Source organism: Lissotriton vulgaris, chromosome 6, assembly GCF_964263255.1.
Source record: "Lissotriton vulgaris chromosome 6, aLisVul1.2, whole genome shotgun sequence".
NCBI lineage: Eukaryota > Metazoa > Chordata > Amphibia > Caudata > Salamandridae > Lissotriton > Lissotriton vulgaris.
The window spans coordinates 1,405,460,605-1,405,487,290 of NC_141694.1; the positions used below are offsets into that span (position 1 = coordinate 1,405,460,605).

At 43.0% G+C, this 26,686-nt stretch overlaps 1 protein-coding gene across 5 annotated transcripts in view; it reads left to right on the forward strand.

The window, feature by feature from the left end:
* The window catches only part of RALGAPA2 (Ral GTPase activating protein catalytic subunit alpha 2), a 1,781,019-nt gene that overhangs the window by 1,142,247 nt on the left and 612,086 nt on the right, over positions 1 to 26,686 (forward strand). For all 5 annotated transcript variants that reach the window (XM_086927515.1, XM_086927511.1, XM_086927512.1 and 2 more), the window contains 3 exons: positions 7,634 to 7,705; positions 19,773 to 19,896; positions 24,877 to 25,032. In XM_086927515.1, coding sequence (XP_086783641.1) covers positions 7,634 to 7,705; positions 19,773 to 19,896; positions 24,877 to 25,032 — 352 coding nt within the window. The remainder of the gene's footprint in view (positions 1 to 7,633; positions 7,706 to 19,772; positions 19,897 to 24,876; positions 25,033 to 26,686) is intronic.

Below are 26,686 nucleotides of genomic sequence, written 5' to 3' on the forward strand. Positions count from 1 at the left end.
CCTTCCAGTCATACAAAACACATTCATACACAATAGCCAGTGAAATGATCAAAACACAACAAACAGAAAATTTACAAAGAAAACCACGTATCGGTCATAAATCAGTGGGGGGAATCCCTTGAGGTTTTTGAATTTTCTAAAGTCTTTTTGACTTAATCTCTGAACGAGAGTCCACTTCTCTTAGAGATGGTAAACAGGCTTGTTTTAGCGCAAAAAATATATATATAGACCAGATACGGGGATGGTCGACGCGTTTCGAACCCTTATGATTAATGGGGTTCTCCTCAGGACCTAGGCTGGTTCTGTGGGAATAATCAAAAGAATGGGGTGCTTAGTATGGCAAAGTATCGGAAAAAGAAAGACGCTCACTCCGAGCTCAACCAAAGCCTACCTTCAGCCAATGAACCAGAAGAGTAAGTACTTCAAGAAGCGCCACGTTTTGCAACATCCAGAGCATAATCTAATCATCTGTCCCTCCGTTTTAGCGGCGAATATGCGAAGGAGCCTGCTCGCACCGCGACTGATGAGAAGCATGGTTTAAACGTCTAGCCAGCAGCCGACGTCAGTGCAGGTAAACAATTCCCCAGATCCCCAGCGCACACCCGAACTTAGAGAAGCGGGTCGTAGGGTTGCATCCAAGCGCGCTTATTCACTTCATTTAATTTTCTTTTACTCACAGCCCGTGAACACACCTCACGGTGATACCTTCTGCTTTGACACTTCCATTCTTGAAGTACTTACTCTTCTGGTTCATTGGCTGAAGGTAGGCTTTGGTTGAGCTCGGAGTGAGCGTCTTTCTTTTTCCGATACTTTGCCATACTAAGCACCCCATTCTTTTGATTATTCCCACAGAACCAGCCTAGGTCCTGAGGAGAACCCCATTAATCATAAGGGTTCGAAACGCGTCGACCATCCCCGTATCTGGTCTATATATTTTTTGCGCTAAAACAAGCCTGTTTACCATCTCTAAGAGAAGTGGACTCTCGTTCAGAGATTAAGTCAAAAAGACTTTAGAAAATTCAAAAACCTCAAGGGATTCCCCCCACTGATTTATGACCGATACGTGGTTTTCTTTGTAAATTTTCTGTTTGTTGTGTTTTGATCATTTCACTGGCTATTGTGTATGAATGTGTTTTGTATGACTGGAAGGCCATGTATGCTGTAAGTGTGTAAATATTTTTCTACATGTCATTATTGTTCATTGTATATTAAAAATGTCTGTTTCTTCCATGCACTGAAAATATTATGTGACAAACAAAAGAAAAAATTTTGAAAGAGGAATAAAATTCCCAGTTGCTAATTATGCAGGTTGTTTATGCTTTATTCTAAACATCCATATGTGACAAGCTTATGTGGTCAACAGCATCAGCGTGTTAGGGGCATCATTACAACCCGTGGACGAGTTGTGTATGATAATACACACTGTTCATGCCGGTTTAGGTTGTCTGCTCGATCCACGGAGCAGACATGAAAAATCGGGCTGCCGGCGGCGCCCGGAACCCGGAGCCCTCTCCTTACCGTACGCACGAGATTCTAGGACGTTGTATCATCCCAGGAACAACAAGCGGGAGCAGAAGTGCACCATTTAAACCTCCCGGGCCAGGTGATCAAGCATCGCGCACCATGATCACCTGATCGGAGAAGACCCCTGTCACGTGATGAGGCCTGAAAGAAAGTACAAGACTTCACTCACCAAAACGGGTGCCATTAGGGAATTACTAAATCACCGCAGTAGGTGAAATCAAGTGGATATTTTAAAGAGTTAGAATGAAAATAGCGATTTTCGGAAAACTTGATTAAGGACTAAAATAGAGAGCCCTCCTCGTGTTTGCCAGTCTCCTGACCATCATACATCGGTTCCTCCAATATGTGTGCACGCTCCTAGAAGTAAAGGGAATTCGATAACCACTGTGGGCGCCATTATGGAACGGTGAGGACGTTCTAGGATTATGTCTGAGCAAACCTGTAAACAAAATAAACGGTGGGTCAGTCCAGACTGAGTTGTACATATGACAATCAATTAGAGTAAAACAACAGGACTAGAACATGTTATGTCTATAGAGTGTTGTACAGGCAGTGAAAGAGGAGCCACCTTCGTGGAATCAAGTTTATGGATACTGTAGATGTCCAATACCCGTGGCAGGATGTATAGCCCCAAAAAAATATATTTAACTGGCTACAAAGCGCCAACTCAGAAGGCAGAACATTATAGGTGGTAGACAAGTTATTTTACCTTGTTCCACTCTATAATCTCATTAAGGCCCTGCTTATCACTGCTCTCTCCGAAAATCCTATTACTGATGACATCGCTGCATCCAGGTAGTGTTTCACCTGTGTGCAGATTACTAGTGGTCCTGGCAGAAAGACAAGGGGCATAACCTGGACTGTGCACGTGCTCCTCACCCATCCCTGATCTTCATCAAGCAAGGGTCAATGGAAATGTAGTGTGTGTCTGTAAAGGCCAGCACTTCCCGGCAGCAGCTTCCTTCCTGAATTGGGCTGCACCTCGCTGTGAAGTAAGGTACCACCTCTACAAATCCTTACATTGGTTTCAGCGGCTTAAGCAGACCTCCAAGTTTAAGAGCCCATCCTTAGATCCCCCACAATGTCAGCCCATGGTGGCTGGCAATAGACATCAGGTGGAGCTTGCAGTGGAAATGCTGAGGAAGTGGCAACCATGAGAACAAGTCCATGAAGGTATAAAGATGCATAGGTACTATTAATCTCTACCTTTGTCCCTAAGCAACACTCACTATTTATAGTGTCGGCGCATTTCCATTCTCTTAAACCACAAACTGGTCTATGTTGCCAGTGGCAGAAAACGGATGATGACGCTCCTACCCCATGCAACACGCACACATGCAGCAAGTGGCACCAGAACATGTTCACACTTAAGCCCAACGTGGTCACCACAGATCTCTCTGTTCCTTCTGCTCGGCACCTGATGCTCCAACCATGCTATTTTCTGATTTCAAATCACCGTTCTGCGTTCATTGAACTCTTCATTAAATCTATGTGTGTGTTTTTTTTTAGATGAACATGTTTGAAACTTACTGGTACAATAGTGTTCAAAGCAACAGTCATTTATCTAGTGCATTTTCCAAATAGATTATTAACATTCAAGGTAGAAGCAACAGGCAGTCCTTGTTAATTAGAGTCGCATGTTAGTTTATTGCAGTGTCCGCCAGAAAACAGTCAATCGATTTATATTTTTCGATGTAATTTTAAATTCTCAGAAACAGCGTAGTATTGAAGAGGAAATGCTCTAGCTTAGTCTAGTAAATGCCTTAGTGAGATATGAAGGTAATATTTCATTACAAATTAGGGGAAGTGGCCTTCCCTCAATATGTGAAAGGTTGAAGCAAAGATATCTGTAGCATTAGGCAAAATAAATGTTGTTGATCTAATGCAGGTAGCAGGGGGCCACATGAAAACTTCTAGAGCCTATGTTCGGCCACTTATAATAGCCACGCTGTTCATTAGCACGCATATATGAGTAACAATTCATGCAGGACAGAATTCACAAACGACGATTAATTAATAGTGATGTGTGGTCCCAGGACACTACCAGCTTAACGCAGATCCTGTAGAGATTGAGTGCACACATGCTTCTTCATTAGCTTGAAAAGCAAACACTGGTATCACTGACAGATTGAAAGAGACTAGCATGATACAATCTTCCCAAACATTAGTGACAAGCCTGGTGTTAAATAGGATTGCATGCCAACAAGAGTAGAAATATGCTTGCACACCCTCACCAACTGCATCCCAATAGATAGACAGCATCCACCTGCACACCAATTTCCATTGCGCAAGTGCAAAAATCGCGGCATCTCTACGTGAGTATCAGTGGTTCATATTGTGCTGTTGGGCTCTGGTGGACCAAACCATCACTTATTCATAGGGACCAGGACTCTGGTGGTCCAGTCTAGCCTGTTGACTTAATGTCCTTGTCCCGGCTTGGTCTTCCAGAGTTCCAGCATTGCTTTGCATCTCACTGCGAGTGTTGTACCAGTGACAGTGTGGTTTAGGGTAATGAGTTTCATCAGAGACAGCGGGTCTGACTGAGTCACTGTATATGTCAAAGCAGTGTATTTTCAATGTGTCTGTCAGTACGTGTCTGATTCGTGTTTACAGTAAGGAAAGAGCAGATAAGAACCCAGAAATTAACTGGATTTGTGAGATTGGAATAAAATGTAATTTCCTAATGACCAATATGTTAGTTTGTTAATTCTAGGTCTTATATCAGTTTTGTTTATCATGAAGTGTAAGAATTGGTAGCTGTGGCAGCTCAGCTTAAAAGTGGTAAGATACTTTCTGCTGCCATTCACTGGTGGCACCTATAGTACTGCCAATTAAGTATTTCTTCCTTCTGCAGTTAATAAGGTAAGTGTCATTGTCTTAGGTACCAGGGGCAGCTATCAGGCAAACGTAATAGGAATTCACAATCCTTTTGCAGAAAGTCCCACATAAACAGGTTGTAATATTTATACAAGGAAATATGTAGCGTAAACCCAAATAACTGTTCGGTTATGTTATGTTATGTTATTAAGTCACTTATAAAGCGCCCTAACACTGATTAGTTTCTTGGCGCTAAAATTGACAGTAACACAACCTAAGGTGGATGAGGAGGTGGATTAAAAAGCTTGTCTAAAGAGCCAGGTCTTCAGAGCTTTCCGAAAAGGTAGAAGGTCTTGGCAAGATCGGATCTCCAGGGGAAAGGTGTTCCATAGACAGGGGGCAAGGGTGGCAAATCTACGACCACCAGAGCGTTTGAGTTTAAAGGGGGGGGGGTCTGGAGCAGGGCTAGGTGGAGTGAGCGGAGGTTACGGGAGGGGACGTGTCTGGTGATCAGTTGATTGATAAATTTAGGGCTTTTGCCATGTAATGACTTGAAGACCATACAGCCTGCTTTAAAATAGCAGCGTTGTATGACTGGAAGCCAATGCAGCTTGATGAGAAGAGGGGTCGCAGCCTGCCATCTAGGTTGCTTTAGAATCAGCCTAGCAGCGTAGTTCTGCACCATCTGGAGGCGCTTAAGTAAATAGTTGGGGAGACCTAGGTAAATGGCATTTGCGTAATCCAGGTGGGACAGGACAGTGGCGATCACGACCTGGGTAATCGCTTCAGGCGTTAATAAACGCCTGACCTTCCTGATTTTTTTTAGTTGGTAGAAGCATTTGGAGACCACTTGTCCCACTTGTGTTTTTAGTGAAAGATCACTGTCCACAATGACTCCGAGCGTTTTAGCCGAAGGTGATGGCTGTGGAGCTTGACCCAGGTCTGCAGGCCAATAGTGAGGGCCCCAGTACTTAGCACTATCCCCGGTCAGTACTAGTTCAGTTTTACCTGGATTTAATTTCAATTGATTTTGATCCATCCAGGATTTAATAAACCTCATGGTTGACTGGAAATGACTCATAGAGTCTTCGGAGTGATCAATGGTGAAGAGTAGCTGCAGGTCATCTGCGTAGTTAAAAACTCTCACCTGTTTGTCCCTCAAGGTTTGTATAAGGGGGAGTATGTATATGTTAAAAAGGTGAGGTGACAGGGAGGAGCCCTGTGGCACTCCACATGGGATGGCTTGTTTAACACCAGTCAAGTCCCCCAGGCGCACTGCTTGGGATCGGTCCTCCAAAAAGGATCTCAGCCAGCAGGCCGCCACACCCTGTATGCCGGTCTGTCCGACACGGTCGATCAAGATGTTGTGGTCGACCGTGTCGAACGCGGCCGACAAGTCCAGTAGTACCAGGGCCTGGGGAGAACGTCTGTCTGCGCAGTCTCGGAGTGTGTCCAAGACTGCAGTGATCACTGCCTCCGTAGAGTGTGCTGGCCGGAATCCGGCCTGGTGAGGGTCAAAGCAGGAGGACTCCTCCAAGAAGTTGGAGAGATTTTTCGCCACGTGTGCCTCTAGAATTTTCGCCAAGTAAGGCAGTATGCATACAATGGACTGAGGAGGGGCTGGGACACTGCTGGTATTGTCTGCTTATGCCGTAGAGCACACACTACTCGGATACAATTTCAGTGGATGCACTGGACATATGGTATCTTGCCTCAGCATATGGCGCTAAACCCTTGAATTTAAGGGATACCTGCACATATAGCATTGAGCTGGGCAGAAGTGACCACACGTTGGCATGCAAAGCTGGTGCGTGGTTATTTGAGGCTCGGTCTGGGTGTTTGGGCAGTGCCAAGAAATTTAAAGTTATTCTGGAGCAAATGTTTAGTATCCCTTGTATTGGGCTTATGATGCGTTTGACTGGCATTTGAAACGCTACATGGGAACTTACAGCCGTATATGGGAGTTTGAAGCTTTTTCCTGGGGCTATGACGGCAGACTGTGAGCATTTGAAATCTTCGCAAAACATTTGAGACCATATTGTGCTATTTTAGATTGTACTAGTCTATACGGTGACTGCATAATGCTTGGGGGCTTTCTAATGGGAATTGGGCCTGCATCGTTGGCGTGTTACGTCAGTTTCCTTGCTAATATGAATGACAAGTAAGCATAATAATGTTCAGAGAGTGTTTCCCAGACCTTTTCTTCATAGTTTAAACGATACACATGTATTCCAGTCGCTTATTTGAACTAGTGGAACAAAGAACAAAACGCCGGCCCCCAGAACATGAAATGACTACAGTATTTCACGAATGTCCTTTCACAGGTTAACCATTTTGTAGCAAGCTTGTATGAACATTGGGCTGTAACATATATTATTTGATCCCATGTTTACAACATTTGTTTGAGGTATCTGAGCCAATTTTGAGTAAAACCGACACAATTGCCTTTCTCGCTTACTCCTATCCAGATTTGCCCATTATCCAGGCAGGGGCAGTGCCAGTATAGGAAATGGGTGGCGGTCTCCTAAGAAAAAGTTGTGGCACACATTTTTTTTTCAAATTAAGTAGTGCAAAAGCCAGATCTTCACAAGAGAGTGCAAAGCCTTACAGCAATCCAAACTAACCCAGGGCACTCAAACACAGCTTCTCTTCAGAAACAAGATGCTGCTTTCACTTTTAGAAATACTTGCAGTTCTTGTGTGTCAAATGATGTTTTTTGTTAATGAGAGGTTGGTTCGCCCATCCCTGTAATTCTATCGAAATTTCAGGGTAGTATTTTGGTTTGTTTCTCTGGTGGTCCGTTGTTAAGGAGAGAGATACTTACCATAGTCCATCTACTAGAGCCTTATGTTTTTTTATTGAGTGTTTGTTTATAACTCCTGTGTTTATGATGTGATCACAGGTAACTGGTCCAGTGATCTAATGTCTTCTCATTTTCACAACCATGAGCCGTGTAATAGTCCATCAAAGACATATTCATAGCTGTAAAATGTCTCAAGTTATTTCCCGAATTATCACGTAATTAGTGCTGTGATAGTTGAATACACAAATTGTGCAAAATTCTTGTGTCTCGCCTATTTGAATTTTGTGATATTTGCTTAAATTTGTTGCCATACATACATAGCTCTAAAAACAGAATCTAATGAGTGACCAATAGAGCGCAAGCATACAACCTGCACTCGTGTCCTCTTTTTGTTTCAAACTGAACTACAAGAATACATACACAAGCATTTATTGCAGATCTTCAGTCCAAGGTGTATTTTTTATTAACCTTAATTCTTGTGTTTCGTAGAAAAGGGTTTCATCTTCTGAAGAAGAATTCTAAGTTATTGAGGGAACTGAAAAATTTGGATTCCAGGCAATGGTAAGTGCACATCAAATCTTAAATGAGCCTTACTTTTGTTTTTCAGAGAAACTTTATTGAAATATTGCCAAACAATACAATACAAATCATGGGTTTACGATAAGTAACACAACCAAGAGCCTCAGTCAGACAAAGAAGCAACAAGTATTTTTTATAACTGCATTTTTATTGAGTTTAGCAATATACATCATCCACTTAGATTGACAAATAAATGACAAAAACGTTCTGCACTAGAGCATCAGATATCCACAGACTTATATCTTCACTACATAGTTTACATTGACAATCCATAATAGGTACACCATCTACCTCATATTTTCTCATGTTTCTTGGCACTGCCGCGAGCCTCATAAATCGGCTGCTCCTGACGCGCACACCAGTTGATACCTCTTTGTCGAGGATGTTTAGGATGTTTCCAGGTACGTGCAATATCGCGTTTAACAACCAACAAGGCCACCCCAATAAAGGTCCGCTCAGAACAGGAATCCCCCACCCTCTCTAGGAGACCTAAAAGTGCCAAATGATGGCCCAGTTCAAACCGGTGACTCAACATCCCTGAAGGTTCATGACTCATCCCATTCCAAAAGGGTGATAAAACTGGGCATGACCAGACCATGTGGTAAAAATCGGTAACAAGTGTGGAACAGCACAGACACCTGGTCGGTATGTTCCATCTGATGTAAGCGCTGAGAAGACAAGTATGTTGCATGGAGATAATTAATCATGATCATCTGTAGGCAAAACAGCATGTTTTTAAGGACAATAGTCCCTTCCCTCCCCCCCATCCCCACTTAAGTTATTCAGATAACATGAATGTTCAATGTACAGACATTAGTGTAGTAATGGTACATCATCTCTTGATTCTAGGAAATAAGCATGGAAAATTATAAAATCTAAATTAAAGTAAATAGCACCCTCCCTCCTCCCGCCATCAAGTTGTAAAATTGAGGGAACGTAATGACCTAGGACAGCCAAAACCAGTTCCCACATCTACCAGGTAGTTCACCAGGATATGCCACTGGGTGTTAAACTTTTGATCCATGCCATGGAGTCCCCTGGTTAGTTTCTCCATAGCTATCAACGCCCATAAGGTATCTGCCCATTCTGGAACAGTTGGAATAGTTGGGGATTTCCGTCTCTGGGCTAATAACTGCTTTGCAGCTTGGAGCATATTCAAAATAAGTCTCCAGTCCCAACGCGACATATGGACATAACCCACATGGAGGAGACCCAGAACGATAATTGCAGGGTCAGGCCGCAGGGGGTGGACAATTGCTTCTCTGATGTGGCTAAGGCTCTCCTTCCAGAAAGTTGTTAACTCTGGGCTTGACCACCCTATCTGCAGAACGCCTCTATCCTGACCACAAACTCTCCAGCACAGACCATCTGCTGCTCATACATTTTTTTCAGGCATATAGGAGTGACATATCACAACATTATTGTCTTATACAGTGATTCCCTATATTGCACACTTTTACAGTTCCAAAGTTTGCCACTGTGCCATTAGGGATGGTAACCCAGGATTCCAGACCATTGTTTCATATAGGATCACTCTGTGTCCTGTGCCTCATCCTCTAAAAGGGTGTATGTATTGAAGATGTGTACTTTGGGACCGACATAAGTCTTTTCCCTACCCTTCAAAATCCTGTTGGCCTTCAGTTTGTTCTTAGGAGAACAGGACTCCATGGCGGTGCTGGATTGTATCCCAGATGATCAGCCTCCAGGCCCCTAAAGTCTCGTTTACATTGAGGAAAGTCTTTGATTATTCTCCCTCTGAAATCGGTCACAGAGCGGCCATCAGCCCTTCGTTGGAAGTTTTTGTGGGCTATACCGGTGGAGAAGTCTACATTTCCCTGCAAAGGAGTAAATGGGGCTGGGAAGGAGGTCAACATATAGTTCTTGATGAGGTAATCTCAGATTTCAAAAGAAAGTTTAAGAATATTCGAGAAATAGCAGACTGGGGACCTCCCATGTTTTGGGACCCATAGTATGACCCAGGGTGGCCGGTCCATCTCTGCAACATCCCTGTGTACCCTGTACTGCTAAGTTTGATAGAATGACCATTCAAAGAAAATTTGGAGCTAGGCTGTCAGATAGTATTTTCAAATGTCTGGTTGGGCTAGCCCTCCCGAGCTCTTGGAGGAGCTCAGTAAAGTCCTGGAGACATGGGTTTGTTTCCCACCTCAAATAAACGGACATATGGACTTCTGCAATATCTTTATTTTGGTTTCTGGGAACTTAATGGAAAGCGTCTGGAAGAAGTAGAGTAATCTGGGTGTATGTTTTGCTTTATAACCACGACCCTTCCCCAGCCATTCAATATATAGAGGTTTTCCCATTAGAAATACATTTTTAGTAGCATTAAGTAGGCAGGGGTAGTTTGCTGCGTGGAGATGGTGATGGTGCTGAGTGATATATACCCTCAAGTATTTAAGGAATGGAAGCATAATTTTCAGTTTAGATTGAACCTCTGATGGCAGGCCCACACTAAGCATTTCTGATTTAGCTAAGTTCCCCTTGAACCCAGACACCTTAAGGTATGCCTCAAGGAGTTCCATCTATCTGGTAATTGAGTGCAGGAGATCCGTCAATGTGAGAAGGATATCATCAACAAATAAGTGGACAGTGGGTTGTTCTCGTCCAAAAGACACCAGTTATCTCGGTCTTCCGTCTAATAGTTATAGCTAATGGTTCAACTTCGAACACAAGTAGTAACAGACACAATGGTCACCCCTGCATTGTTCCCTTAGATAGGGGATCACTCTCGACGCTTCCACATTGTCAATGACCTGCAATGTTGGAAACTTGTAACTAGCAGCTATGCAGGAAGCATATGGGGGATAAAACATATTGCCTCCAGACCGTAATAAGGAAGGTCCAGTTAACTCTGTTGAAGGACTTTTCGACATCCAACTTCAGGACTGTCATAGAAATAGATCGATAACTGGCCTTCTTTATAAGGTGCAGTACCATTCGGTTATTGTCTGCCGCCTGTCGTTGTAGGACAAAGCTCAATTGGTCCCGGTCAATTAAATTCGGCAGATGAGCCATTAATCTATGTGCCAAAATCTTTGTGAAAATCTTTGCGTATAAAATCAGCAGGGCAATGGGCCTATAGGAGCCACACTTGTAGCTGGTTTGCTCGGTTTGGATATCAAGGTTATGTTGACATCAATGGTGACACTGAGTGAGATACAAGGATAGAATTAAAGAGGGAGTTCAAATGAGGAATCAATCCTCCTTTGAAATGCTTGTAGAATTGGTTTGTGGGTCAATCTAGACCAGGGGAGTTGTCCAGGTGGAGGGCTAGGATTGTAGCTGAGACCTCCTTTTCAGCTATCAATTCTCTAATTTGTCTCTATTACTTTTTTCTAATTTGCAGGAGTTGTGCTCCATCGATAAAGGATTGTGCTTCGTCTGGAGGAACAGGGTCCTCTCGGTATAGAGTTGCAAAGAAGTCCTGAAAGGCCCTCAGCTTAACCTCATTCTTGTCAAGGATGATATACCCTCTTCCCTGTAGGTAGAGAATCTGTCTGCCCCTGAAATCATCTCTCTAGGTGTGTGCTGATTTTATTGGCCTGTTTGTAAAATGTCTGCCAAAGGCATATCAAGGCTTTCTCTGATTTTTCTGTAGCAGGGAGATCAATATTCCCTTTAAGGGAAATAGTCTTATGCAAGTCTTTCAGGGAAGTCTTTTCTCTATGGTGATCTAAGGCAGCCTTGAGCGATGCGTTACAGTTCCCATGAATCCGGCATAGCCTTGCCAACTTAACAATGCACTGTCCTCTAAAGATTGACTTGAAGGCAGCCCTACACCACATGAGGGTGAAACTCAAAATAGTGTGCGATTGTGTCCCTCAAAGTTTTGCGGGACAGGCTATCCCTGAGTAAAGATTTATCGAATTTCCAACAGGACCACCTACTGGTGCATGTTGATTATGCTCCCTCCCACAGTACCATAGTATGGCCCAATATCTTTATCCCATTATGCGTGATTGCTGTCGTATTTATCATGATATCTGAGGGGCCCCATATACGGTCAATTTGGGAATACGACATTTGTACATACGAGAAAATTGTGAATTCTTGTTTGTATTGGTGTATACTTCATAGATCTCCAGGCTGAAGTCCCTCATTCACTGTAACTTTGCCAATTGCATGTCACCCTGTAGGTACCTAACGTGTGGATGTCTATCCAATTCAGGGTCCAGCACTGAATTGAAGTCTCTGACTCATAAAAGACTAGTAGAATCCCATATGACAAACTGCTTTATAAGTTGTGTCAAACAATTGTCCTGACCTTGGTTGGGCCTATAAAACAAAAAACACAATGATGCCTCGGGACAGATTCAATCCAACTAAGACAGGTTTATTAATTACCTATCTGAACCTATTAATGTTATGAAAATAAATCCTCTGGTTTTAGTCACTCCCCAATCGTTACCTCAAAAACAAATCTGTTCTACGGATAAGTTTCCTTTTCTTTATTTGCAAGTGTATCATATATTATCACTTTGCTTTTACTATTTTTGTTAGACTGTTATTCAAAAATGAAATTTACATATATATACATGAATATTTACAAACATATACAAACATTTACAAACATATATAATTATATATAATTTCATCAACAAACGGAATAGAAACAACAAGTTATGATTTCACTTCTTGTTTCTTTTAGCCCCTTTTAGTCTAACCGGATGCTCTACCGTATATTGCAAATGAGCATTCCTTCTTAATAAGATCACCCTATCTCAGCAGTACTACCAGATCCACAATTCAATAATTTTCTTTACCAACTGCTGTTATAAACGTTTACATATTTCAGTTCATTGGGTGTCATGTAAGAAATGTCGACGTGTTTCAGCCCATCAACTTGCGGGCCTCATCAGGACTAGGGCTTCCGATCAACAATTATATAAGCAAAACCTCTATTCACGTTCCTATTGAAAATCCTGTGTCTCAGGTTACAAATCCTGTCAATAATGGGCTGTTGCAACTTTAACCATTGCTTAGAACATCCAGGGAAGTTAAATGGACCATTAATCTCCCCACTTGAGGTGAGTGAAAGCTAAAGCATGCATAAAGGATATTCGGAACCATAACAATATCATTAAGCAGGCAATAATACAAGAACTGAGTTCTGTCAAGCACCCCAACTTCCCTACACAACCGTTAACCTTTTTTCAAATTCCATATTTGGCGAGGAAGGGATCAGATACATTCCTGGCGGAATATCAGTCACACTTTTGCCCACTGTCCTCCTCCCTCCCCTTGTGCGTCACTATTTCCCTTTCGGGGCACACCAACTCTGTGAATAGGAAGATTCAGACCACCCTTAGATGACTCAAGTCGAAATGTGGCCCAGGGATTCAGTAAAACATTAGCAACAAATTACAGCATCTGATAACAATGGCTCGGTAGGACCCATAAAAGTGTAGTGCGCATGTCTATTGGAGATGGAAAGCAGTACACATTTGCAGACACACCATGCTTGAATCTGTGAGGCAAAGGCCTCAGCAAAAGCAAGAATCACTTGCATGAGGTTTGGAATGTTGATTTAGGCCTCTCCAACTTCTCTTTAGTTTTCCATCGTTAGTCAGAGTCTTTCTTTGGTGCCGTCGCTGGGCATTATTGTGTGGGTCCAAAAGTTTCCTGCGTTTCTTCCGGTGTACAAATGGTATGAGCTTTGGAGTCCATCTGAAACCGTAAGGTGAAAGAGAATAGCGATCTGTAACAAATTTGCGATGTGCATAGTTCTGCTGGAACTGAGGCCAGAGTGCAGCATTTATTCAAGGTTGCTTGCGAGAGTTCCTGAAACAGCTCAACAGGGTTTTCCAGGAGGAGCTTTCTGGCCGCGATCATAATCTTGTCTTTTAGTTCTGAGGAGCTAAGCTTGGCTTTAATGTCTCTTGGTCATGTGTTGGCATTGGATCCGGGATCCCCAAACCTGTGCACTCCAATAATGAGTATGTCGATTGCTTGATCTTCTTTGAGGACTGAGGGAAACAAGTTCGCACAGAATTAAGTCATGTCCTCCCCTTTCTCTGACTCTCGGACGTAACTGATTTGGATGATTTCATGTCTGGACCTTTCCGCAAGGTCAGCACATTTCTACCATAGATGCATAATTTCAGTTTCCATTTTGGCTCCTTAATCCTGTTATTTTTCAGGTTCCTGGCCCATCACTATAATGTCATCTTCGTTGTTGACTACTCAGTTGCCCAAGGCGTAACTTCAGAAAGGCCAGAGGCTAAGGAGACCTTCAGAGCCTACATTGGCATAATTACTGTTTTTTAAAGTTTCTTGTAGAGTTGCCTAAGTGGGATTACAGATCTTCTTTGGCTAGGAGTGAGCCGCATCCCCATTCTTTATAGATAGTGTGACCTTTATTAGTGTGTCAAAGGATGGATGTCGCAAGCAATCTACAATTATTTTCTGTTGCCTCGGCCTCTGATTCATAGGCTGGCGTATATGGCTCTTCCCAAGGTCACTACACACCCAACTAGAACATGCGTAGGTGGAAGGAAGGAACCTTGACCAGCACATGCCATAAATTGTCTATTCTTCAGCTGGTAGTGATACAACTGCAGGTAGAAGGTGTACTGATATACAGGGAATTAGTCTGACAGGGTATAGATCAAGGACAGTAAAGCCAGCCTGTGTAAAGTGGTGTGCAACCACCAAGTGGAGAGAACCGATGATCAAGGCTCCTTGCATAGTCTGAAGAGTGGTGATAGGCGATGGGTATCGCCCGAGGAAAAGCGCTGGCTATTGTGCAGGCTCCCCTGTAGAGTTGAACAAAGTGGAATGTGCACTTACTTTATCGCTGTTTCAGGAAAGTGCTTCAGGGGCATACTGCTGTAAAGGTGGCTACAAGTCATGGCCATCTTCTGTCCTGGCAGGTAGACACCGCACAGTAGTGTGGCGTCGCTTTTGTTGCTCTGAACTACACACTTGCCCAAGATGGCTGCCGCCATTCTTCGCACCTCGAAGGTGTGCCACCATTCATTTTGAGCCCCTTTGCTGAGCTCAGCACATCAAGAACCTCCCATTTGTTGCCAGCAGTGTTCCCAAGGCTGGGGTCACAGCGATCCCTTGCTTCTGTGCTGCAGAGGTACGCAGAGAGACCCAAAGGAGAAGACCCAGGCCAGGAGCTTACCAGTTAGACGCCATGCTCATCTGACTGCAGACCACGCCCCCCCAGCCTTATTTTTCGTAATATGAGCTAATGATTTTCCTGCCAACAGCTATCACATCTGCTATCCATTTTAAAAACCAGGTTATATAATTATTTGGAATGTATTTGTTAAAAGGTTTAGCATAGCACAGGCTTGCTTCAGAGAGTTAATGTAAAGAAGGTAATTGTTCCACACATAAGAAATGGCTAATAAACATACACTAAACCCCTCTATTTGGCTGCTGTCCTGAGCCCTGGCATATTGTGTGATAGTTCTGGTAGAGAGAACATGTGGGCGCATAAGGGTAAGTTGAATTTGATGAGCATGAGAAGCAATTCGTGCACAGTATGATTTTAAAACGGAGCCTCACATCGACTTTCTTTAATATCTGTATGTTCCAGCTAAGTCTAACATATCTTTGCCTCGCTTTCAATACTACCATAACATCAGGGGTTAGAGTATAGAGTATTTTTTTCTAACACAGTTTCGGGCTACTATGGGGGTGTCAGTCAGTTAAAGTATATATTATACTCTATGATTCTAATTCATGATGAGTTGCGGAGGCCGTGGTGTTTTCTTGATGGTCCAACCTCTGCATGACATTCAGTTTATTTATCTGTGCACAGTTCTGTTTTCAGGAGTTTTTAGAGGCAAAGATGGCTGCATTCTGTACTCGGTTTGTGGGGGGCTAGGCATTCCAATGTCTGAGATTTTGTATTACAATATATCTGCCTGACCCATTTCAATCATTAGACTTTTGCTTGACAATATTGCATTGGGGTTTGCTGATGTGGTAACTTGTTTGTCAATGGTGTGGTGCCAGTTTTCGGAGATAGTCTTGGTCTTTTCTCCAGGGTTGTATGTCGAAACAACTGGTTCCTTAACAACTCTGTCTCTACTACGACCGTGCATTATCCATGAATGGTAAACAGCTATCCGTGGCTAAGTTTACCACCCCCTCCCTCTCCTCTTGAGCCCTAAATGCACCCCCAACCTCCTTAAAACTACCCCGAACCCCTCCACCCTCTAAATACTACCCGAACTCCCTCACCCCATAAAAACTACCTCGAACCTCCACCCCTAAAAACTCATCTGAACCCCTCCCACCCCCTAAATACGAAGAGTCCCCTCCCAACACCTAAAAACTACCTGAATCCCCCACCCCTAAAAGCTACCCTGAATCTCTCAACCCCCTAAAAACTCCCCCACACCCCCCTCACACCCCCTAAAAACTACCCCGAATCACCCTACCCCCTTAAAAACTACCCTGAATCCCTCCACTCCCTAAAAACTACCCCAAACCCCCACACCCCCTAAAAATTACCCCGATCCCCCAACATCTAAAAACTAACCTGAATTCCCCCACCCCCTAAAGACTACCCCTATCCCCCAACCCCTTTAAAATTACCCCATACCTCTTTTACCTGTCCTCCTCTCTTTCTGTCTTTTTCACGCCCATCCTGAACACTAAACCGACTTTGCACATGCGTGGTTAAGGCTAAGTCGTTGTTCAGGCGAGTTGTTAATAGGTTTGTGGGCTTCCGCAACTCATGGCTCTTGCCTCATTGTTCCAGATGTTCCCCTTTCTCCAATTATGTCCTGTACTGAATGCATTTGATTTTCAATGTAAGCCTGGTCTCCAGTAGGAGTCAATGAGGGATCTTTAGGCTTGGTTTAAAGTGATCTCTATTTTCTAGATTTAGGCTCAATGTGATCCTTGGTTTTTACAAACGCTGAAAGCAGTTTCTTTTGGTATAATAGCAATATTTCAGTAATGCAGTTGTTACTTCGAAGGCTTCTGTTTTTTCCACATACTAAGGTGTTTAGAAACATAGCAGGATTATTTGGAGCGGTGAGAGTTGGAATTTGGTGATATTGGCCACTTTATTTATTCAGGGGAATGGGTGAACTGTGTGTTAACAATTATTATTAAGATGTACTTTTTTGGGGGGGGAGATGATGGAGAATCCTGCTAATCTTGAGTATCATTCAAAAGGAAGTAATTTCTCACCTTTAAAGTTTCCCAGGTGCCAGACTGGCTAAGGAGAATTTTTCATCAGTGCTCCAATGCTGCTAGGTGTCAGATGTGGATTCACTCTGAATCAGTACAGCCTCAGAAGTGACAGAGTGGGACTGAATATATAAGTGCCTCCTCTGTGCACTGATGTTAGTTCCTTTCCTTTCACGATGTCCAAAGCTTATGCAGTGCTCCACTCCCATCCTTTGTCGAGCTTTGACATTTCCAAATTGTTTTTCTGCCACTGTGCTAGAGGCTATGACTCCTTTAGAAAACTGCAGGTTTTAAGCCGCACAGAGATTGCTGTAAGCAGATTCCGGTCACAAGCCCTTTGGAGGTATGTCTTTGGTGCCTGTGCTCAGGTCACATCCCTGTGCTGTAATTTACCGGCTTGTAATTTGGGGCCAGGAGGTGCAGCTGTGCATAACTGCGATTGGGTCTTTAGCAGCCTCTCTCCGTACCCCATTCAGATATGAAAGTGATGATAAATGCATTGCTTCTAAATTGGGGAGATCATCTGAGAGAGGTGAATATCAGAGACCTCTGGTCTGCAGCTGAAGCTCAACCCCACATCATTTTGTTGGACTTGAGTGATTCGCCTGGTGTTGAAGGCCTTCTTGCTTACCATCACTTCAAAGCTGGTGCAAGTACTCTTGCACAATCCACCGCCAGGCGATACTGCAACATACAGGGTGGGATAGGGTCTTGGGTCCTGTCTAGTAGACTCTATACCTCATTCCTGCTGCTGTCTCCCTTATCTTTAGAACTCAGGATAGGAAACAACCAGGCCCAAGTCATCCTAGTGGCACCAGGTTGGCCAGGAGAGCCCGATGCCTCAAACTCCTGGTCATGAACTTATGTCCTAAGATCAAGCCGCTGCTTCAGGAGCGAATTTTGACATAACAGCAGCACCTGAGCCTGTGAAATCTATGTCTCCATTTATGGGGCTTGAGCAGCATCAGATGACCTAATTTGACCTGAAATCCTTTGTCATCTTGGCGGTAAGGTGTCCCTCTACAAAACCAGTGTAGGCAAGTCATTGGGACAAATTGGAGGCTTTGACGCCATCCTTCAATTGATTCACTGTAAGCCAAGTTGTCAGAGGCTTTGTTGTTTGTTTTGTCCCTTTCAAAGCCAGAAAGTGCTTTGGCCACTGTTAAAAGCTATTTATCGGCTCTTTTAGCTTTTTTGTGCTTGCAAGATTAGCCCTCTTTATTTTAATTATCTGTTGTGTGATATATTTTTTTTAAGTTTGCAATATTTGTGTCCTCCAAAACCTTTTGTAAAGCCACAATGAGACTTGAATTTAGTTCTTACTTTTCTGAAACGCGCCTCTTTTTAGCTGATGCACAGTTGTTTGTTAAGACTTTTGATGTTGAAAATAGTCTTTTTCATCAACATAACATTGGCTGTGTGTGAGTAAGCTTCAGGCTCTTTCTGCTAACCCATCTTATACAACATTCTTTCTAGATAAGATAATGTTAATGACCCAAGTTTCCTTTTTGCCAAAGTGGTCACTCCATTTCGTGTTGGACAGGCCTTCACTCTTCTGACGTTCTTTGCTCTACCTCTGACCTCTAAGGAGGAAGAGAGACTCCATTGTTTGGATCCTAAGAGAGCACTAAACTTTTATATAGATCTCTCCAAAAAACATTGGATGGACGTTCAGCTCTTTGCTCTCCTGAATAAGGATAAGGAAGGGCAAGATAGTGCAAAAACGGAGCATGGATTATTTTCTGCATTCAGGTCTGCTACTCACTGGGTAAGACGCTGCCTCCAGAAGGTTTACAGCCTTATTCCACTGAAGCCAAAGCTGGTATTCATGAAGCACTACTACCTCAACAATCTGGTCTTTCAGGAAGGGCATTTTACCCACTTGCTTCATGGTCTGAGCCAATTCACAAACCCACCACCTGGGCAGCTGCTGCTATAGTATCTGTCCAGAAGGTGAGGCTCTACGGTTAGACGTATCCATCAGAAGAACAAGTTACTTACATTAGGAAACGGTCTTTCTGGTGGAAACTCGATGTCAGCACTCACGAGTGTCGTTTATGTGTGGCTCCACTTGTCACTTCGGAGTGGAACTAGGTTGGTATAGAACCACAGTTTCTGGATCCAATCTGGCCCCTGGGAAATATTGACACAGTGAGGAATCTGCAGTTAGAGCGTCTACCAGAAAGATTGTTACTGAGGGTAAGTAACTTGTTCGTCATTTAAGAGTCTATGAAAGTCAGTTCTGTGTTTATCAGTTTGAAAGTCTATGAAAGTCACTTGGACAAAGTCAATTAAATGTTGTCTTAGTTACTAAGCGAAGGAGTAAGATTGTAATCCAGAGAAGGGGCAGTGAGAACTATAATGTCAGTAGTTTTATTTTATTTTGGAGAGTGTGTCTGGTTCTCGATTAGTAGGGTTACTAGGCTCATCTCGTTAGTGGAGCAATGGATAAACACAATACAAAAGAAATAAACTAATATAAGTGCCATAAATATAGTATTTTATCTGTTGGGACACGTATTAGTTGATGCAGGAGAGACTGGTATTATTTGTTTCTGACTTTGTGTGGTAGAGGGCCAATCTAATCTCTGCTGCTGTCCTTTTGGTGTATTTTAAATGTTATTTCGCCTTATTTATTGGAGTGACTGCATCGAAATTATACAATACATTTTTTGTTTGACTACTGCGCTTGAGTTGTGCAATAGTATCATGAATTATTACTAAATAGTAAAACCGCTACTAGCAAGTGCTATAGAAAATTATAACTATTACATATAGTTACATGAAGCAAATATTACTGCATTTCACTCTACTAGTTCTATAAATGTTCCGATTTCTGCGGTTTTGAGATGTTGTTTTCATTTCAACATAGCCGGGAAACCCACAAGATTGCAGTTTTTTACATTGCCGAAGGACAAGAAGACAAATGCTCAATATTGTCTAACACTGGAGGAAGCAAAGCCTACGAGGATTTCGTTGCTGGATTAGGCTGGGAGGTCAGTGAAATACTGTGATTTACTAATGTAACATTGTACACCAAGCAGTTGTGTTATCGTGAGTAAAATGAATTGGAGAAAAGGGCGAAACAATAGATTAAGTAGGCAAAAAAAGTTTTGATGACTAACAACCACATAGTATTTTTCAGGTATTCCTTTGCTGTGCAGAGTGTTTTTTTCACAGTACATTTTGCTACTTAGTAAAGCGTTTAATTTTTTTTTTATACTAGCCTTGTGATTTCGTGGGAGGTTTGTGCATCCATTATACAGAATATTTCAGTGTCCAGTGGGCCGGCCATTTTGGGAGTCTGACACAAAGACTGTAAACAGGGTGAAACCATTTTGTGGTTTCTCCATGTGACTGATCCAGTATGGTGTTTGCACTCATCCGACTAGTACCATCTCACAGCATTGTACTTGGATTCCCTCAACATTGCAATACCATAGTGTACGTCCACCTCACCACTGAAGTATTGGCTCAACGCACTGCACTGTCTCCTAAGCCCTGTACTGTCACCCAAGCCCTGTACTGTCACCCCCAGCTCCTCAGTACCACCCACCTCTTACAGGGCTATTTATATCAGTGCTCTGTGAACTTCAAGAATAAGAGTGACTCTTCAATCTTGAATGTCTTCGATTTGCTTTGCATGCCATTCACAGCCGAATATTGATAGTCCCCAAAGAGGAAAGGCTTACCATTAGAGGGAGGAGTTTCTTCTTTCAGGAAGCCAAAGCCTGATAGTCTTCCTGAATTGATTCAACGCCTTAAATAATATTCTCTGTGCTAGGAGCAGGCGAGGATAGTGCTTTTCAAAGAGTCCTTCCTTCACACTCCTTTTGTCTGTTAGTACTTTGAAACTCTGTCTCTGTTCTTAGTGCTTACAAAGTCTATTGGATTGAACCAGCACCATGCTGTCGCATCCACCTCTGCATGACTATCCTCATTGTCGCCGTAAAAGACCCACAGCATCGGTCAGCCCTCCCGCTCTATGCTACCAGCATACAGGACTTTGTAACCATCACCCATTGTTTCACTGCTTAGCCCTCCACTGAGCTGCCACCTCTGGTGGCAGTAACAGGCATTCTACCACACCACTACCTCACACCACTGGCCTGGCATTCCCTAACCACCAAACTACTAGGCATGAAACATTGTACCATCTCGATCTGCACTACCTCCCATATACAGACTTGCACTGTTGATCACTATCTAAAACTTTCACGCTTTGAACTCCCACCTCCAGCACTAATCTTTCACACACAACACTTTATTACCACATCCAGCAGATCACTTTCTCTTCAGAACACCTCGAAACAGTCCAGAATCATGTTTCTAGGACTGCAGAACCATGCCACGCCATCACCAAGCACCCATACAGTACATCACATTACCACCACTCTCCCCCCCCCTAATCATTACTTCCCCATCTCCGGTGCGCTTGGCAACCTTGGATACTGGGCCCATCAGGACTACGAGAAACACTGTAAACCTGTGCGCATGAACTGTTTCCCCGGGTACTTCTGGTTGCTCAAAACAGCTGAAATCTACTAGTGAAAATGTTGCTGAAAAAGATGACTAACCTGGGGAATAGAATGCAGTAAACTGGATACCTCCTATATTTATTTGTTACTATTTCCTAGTGGATCCCCAGGGTCAAACTCATATTGGCACAGTTTTCAGATCCCACAGTTACCTTACCAGCCGGTAATGTTTACTCAGGGCTTGGATTCCTGGTCCCATTACAGTAGACCTCTTAAAGAGGCCGTAGGACCCTACCACGAGCCCCTAATGTCCTACACATTTTGCAGCCCACATAAATGCCTATCTCACGGCACCATGTTACAGCCTCCACCTAATCATTACTGCTTCCAGCACCATGCAGCCACCCCACAACCCATCAGGCTAGTGGCTCGTCACTTCCCTACGCATTCCGTCACTCCGCTGCCACTCGTATCACCTCACACCACATTTTACTGTACTAAAACTTATAGCACCATACTGCCAGCCCACATATTACCTTGCATGCAACTGACCAATAACCCTCCAGTACCACAGTATCACATTAGTACTACAGTACCACCCTCATTACTGCACTCGCATTCCTAGTGTCAAACTATAACTCCACATTACCATTTACAAAAGACTGCTCTACAACTCTTGCAGCACAGCACCATGACCACACACAACGTTATCTCACTCCCACAGTGTAGCACTTACACCTGAAACCACTACACAAAAATGAATTCCACATATTGAAAGTACACCAGGCTATCATTCCTTCATAACACACAGTCATCAGCAGGATTGCACTATTACGACCACCCCAGTTCTAATTATGCCCCCAGTGACAACCCCATGCAATCAACTACTGCGCCATATTTTGGCGCTACCAACAGCCCAATGCCACCCACAAACATTTGTGCTTACACCACTGCCCTACCATGCCTTTACTTCACAACCACACTGCACCATTGTTCTACCTCCAAATCGGTTCAGTCCTTTTTGTGAAATGACGGTTCAAAATATTTATATATTTCATACCGCAGAGGATCCACAGATCTAACATATCACAAGATATGATCTGATCGGCTGTCGCCATATCAACAAAGATGTGGCGGCAGCCATTTTAGAACTCGAGACTCAGTGCCCTGTTCTACAAAAAGGCTATAAAAAGCATATTGGGGGGTAGGGGGCAGGGCATAGTATGCCCTCGCGGGCCAAAAATATATATTTTTTTAAAATCGGTGCAGAGGCTACGTGGCGTTGATAGTTAAAATAAAACAAACAAAAATGGTTCCCACAGTTTTTAAATATGAGCCACCCTAGGGTGGACCAGGCCCCAGGAGGGCTTGAATGTTAAAACATTTGGGGGTGACAATGGCGTGCTGCCCCCTCCCCAAGCCATTTTTAAGCCTTGGGACTCTCACCCCAGGTGGTCGCTTTTCTGTAATTCAGTAGGAGCACATTCCCCCTCAGCATTTTTTAGACCCAGGGGACCCATCGGTGGGGTCACTTTTCAATAAATGTGGAGGGTGGTGTGTGGGTCTCCTTCCTGATGCCTTTTTTAGGCCGAGAGGACCTCATCCCTTGGGCCATTTGTTTTACCCTCATGGTAAATTAAAATTTTGGGGAGTGATGAGGCAGACCCACCTTCCAAACTGTAAATCGGCCCGTGGGTCACTGCTGAGTTCCCTGCCCGGGAGAGTGTGGGCACTCAGAGATGGTCTCTTTAACCATATCATCCTCATCAGTGCTGTCAGTGAAGGGCTTCTTGAAATGTTCACGCCTTGCTGCACTGCTTGCTGAGCAAACAATAACCCACCCTGCACTGTGGAAAATCTTAGGTCTGAAGCATCACTGGTGCTCATGTAAAACACTCTGATACCTGCTGGGCTAGTTCTCGCTATATAAAACAACAAAAAAAAATTATATATATATCGCAGCGTGAGCAAGGGCATCCGTGCTCGAAACGCGTCGCTGACATATGGCTTGTGAATTGCAATAAAATAAACAGTATTTGCCTGCTAGATTGGTGGTTCGCCTTTTCCTTCCTGTGGTTGGCGTGGAGGCTGGGGCCGCGTACGCAAAGCTGGAGAGAGGGAATCCTGTGCTCTCATATATATATATATATATATATATATATGTATATATATATATATATATATATATATATATTTCTTAATGTAACAAAGTGAACCAACTCCTCCCCCTTCCCTCCACCCACTTCCCGGTCTGCATCCTGACACCAACTGTCCATCCTAATATATGTAGACTATTGTCTCTATGCGTCCCTTGTAGTTGTTGCGCAGCAACCAAATCAATAGGGTCTGTTCGGCCTTTCGATTAAAAACATGCGCGTATTGGACACGCGCGTATTCAAATCTAACGTGTATATATAAACATGCGCTAATGTTGCAAAGTGCACCAACTCCTCCCCCTCCCTCCACCCACTTCCTGGTCTGCCATCCTGACACCAACTGTCCATCCTAATATATGTAGACTGTTGTCTCTATGCGTCCTTTCTTAATGTTACAAAGTGAACCAACTCCTCCACCCTCCCTCCACCCACTTCCCAGTCTGCCATCCTGACACCAACTGTCCATCCTAATATATGTAGACTATTGTCTCTATGCGTCCCTTGTAGTTTTCGCGCAGCAACCAAATCAATAGGGTCTGTTCTGCCTTTCGGTTAAAAACACATGCGTATTGGACACGCGAGTATTCTAATCCCTTGTGGTGTGTATATAAACAGACGCTTAATGGAATCCAACGTTGTGTCAAAATTTCAAATCAATCGTTGAAGAGCTTTTGGAGATTTAAGATTTTGAACAAACGAACATTGACATTTTTATGTGTCTGTTCGTGCTTTCGATTAAAAACAAACGCGTATTCGACACACGCATATTGGAATCCAACGTTGTGTATATGAAAACACACCCGTATTCGAATCCAACGTTGTGTCAAAATTTCAAAGCAATCGGTGAAGAACTTTCGGAGATTTGCGATTTTGAATATATATATATATATATATATATATATATATATATATATACACACATACGTACATGTGATGAAGGACGCCAGTTGGGTATTGATACCCTGCACCCTTGAGTCTATGGGGAATATTGTCAAAAGACAAATATTTTTTGCAGGACTTGGACAATCAGTCCTTTGTGACAGCCCTGTTGCTGTGAATATAGACTGACCAGAAATCTTCCCTGGTTCAAAGCTCATTAATTTGCCAGTTGATCTACTCTGACTCAGAATGGCTTGCATCATGTGACTATGATTGCTTACATACATAATTACATACCATGCTTCTGGTCGGAATTATATTCAGCCTTGTATCAAAGATGATAACTACTATTGTGCTTTATTTAAATTTCTAGTTTCGAATGAACTGTTATAATTGTGTTGGTCTTATGTAGTAAAGTTGCATTTATTAAGAACTGTTGTTGTATTTACGCTTTTTCATTAAGGTTGATCTTTCTACGCATTGTGGATTTATGGGTGGACTGCAGCGGAATGGAACCAATGGGCAAACTGCACCTTATTATGCTACCTCTTCTGTGGAAGTCATTTTCCATGTGTCCACAAGAATGTCATCAGATTCAGAAGATTCCTTGACCAAAAAGGTAAGAAATGTTTTTGTGACTCGCAGTAAACTTAAAGGTTTTTTTATGGGTGCATAGAAAAGGCATATTACTCCATTTCCTTTATATTGGGCAGTGGTTGGCAAAGGGCAGCATTTTTGGAAGGTACTTGGTTATCTAAAAGTTTAAAAAAGGCAAAACAGAAGTCTGTTGCCTTTCAGAAGAAGTATTTCTACATATGTAGCGGCAAAGAGAGGATCAGAATCTGGTCTGTGATGAACACTAGGAAAGTTTTTTTTATATAGATTTTTTTTATTTCCGTTCATATGGAAAAAGTAGTACTTTAGTACAACCAAACACAAACGGCAGACAACAAGAAAAATGCAGCATCAGTGATACCGTAATACAAACACCTGTATGTCAATAGGCAAGAGTACATACAGGAAATAATGTCAGTCCTTCTATATTCCTGAGTTGGTATCCCTGACAAGCAAACATTGGGAAAGTTATACCCCAGACCGCTGCAGTGCTATGCTAAAGACAGTTTGTGTGTTACAATAGTGCCTTTCAACAACAATAACACAATCTCTTGCCTAAGTACATTAAAATGTCCTGAAAGCACATATGGTAAGCACTGACAAAGACAGTAGGTCTGGCTTTTTTTTTCAAATGATTGAATGGATGATTTTGAGTGAATTTATTTAAGCTGTCTTAGAAAGAAAATTCCATAATGAAACAACCATGGGGTTACAACAACATGGAAGATGGGATTTGGTCCCCTTTGTTGTACATACTAGATTAGCAGAATTAGGCTGTACCCTCAAAAGAAGAGTGTTATGGACATGAGTCATAAGATGATATGTGTGTTGTAAGAAAACTTGCGTATGCTTACATCTTTCCTTTGTGAAAATAAAATCTGTGAACCCAACAGCATGTTGTCATGGCTGCAAAGTACAACAAATAAACGTATACGGCAGTTAGTGAATAGCACTGCAGATGTCTTAGCCAGCCACAAAAGACAGGCCTAACAGCACATACTTCCTGAACAGAAATGCAATACACCAGTAAATAGAACGTCATTTTGTGTAAGCAAAGTAAATAGAACACACACTGGCACTAATGTAACAAAAGGTGTACTCGAGATCCATCATTAAAACCTAATGGGAACAGAAATGTGGACAATGTAACCATCCTCAAAATGTCATGTCCCTGATGAACAGCACTTTCAAGGAATTGCAAACCATGAAAATCACATGAAGGCCAATGGCTGAATGGGGCATGTTGTGCAAAATAACGAGGGACTGGGATGCAGCCCTGAGTAGTTACCAGTTATAAATTCAAGCATTACATCCATCAGTTTTTTGTATACTTTAGTGTTGCCCTGAGTGGGACGGATATGCCCAGATGTGGGTCCAGTTCACACTGTGTTACTGAAGCCAAGCTTTATCCAGGCGATGAGCCCTCACTAGGGACAACACGGCCTAAGTTGCTTGTGTTCTGGTTCATGGAGGAACTGGCCTGGCAGTTCAGGCTGACCCATCCCCTTTGGAGCAGGGTCAACATTGATTTGCATATGGCTGGGTCCAAGCTCAGATGGCATTGTGTGCGAAATAACGATTGACTGGGATGCGGGTCTGACCAATTTACCAGTGGCTGTGATTAATTTGAGGATTCCATCCATCAGTTTTTTAATACT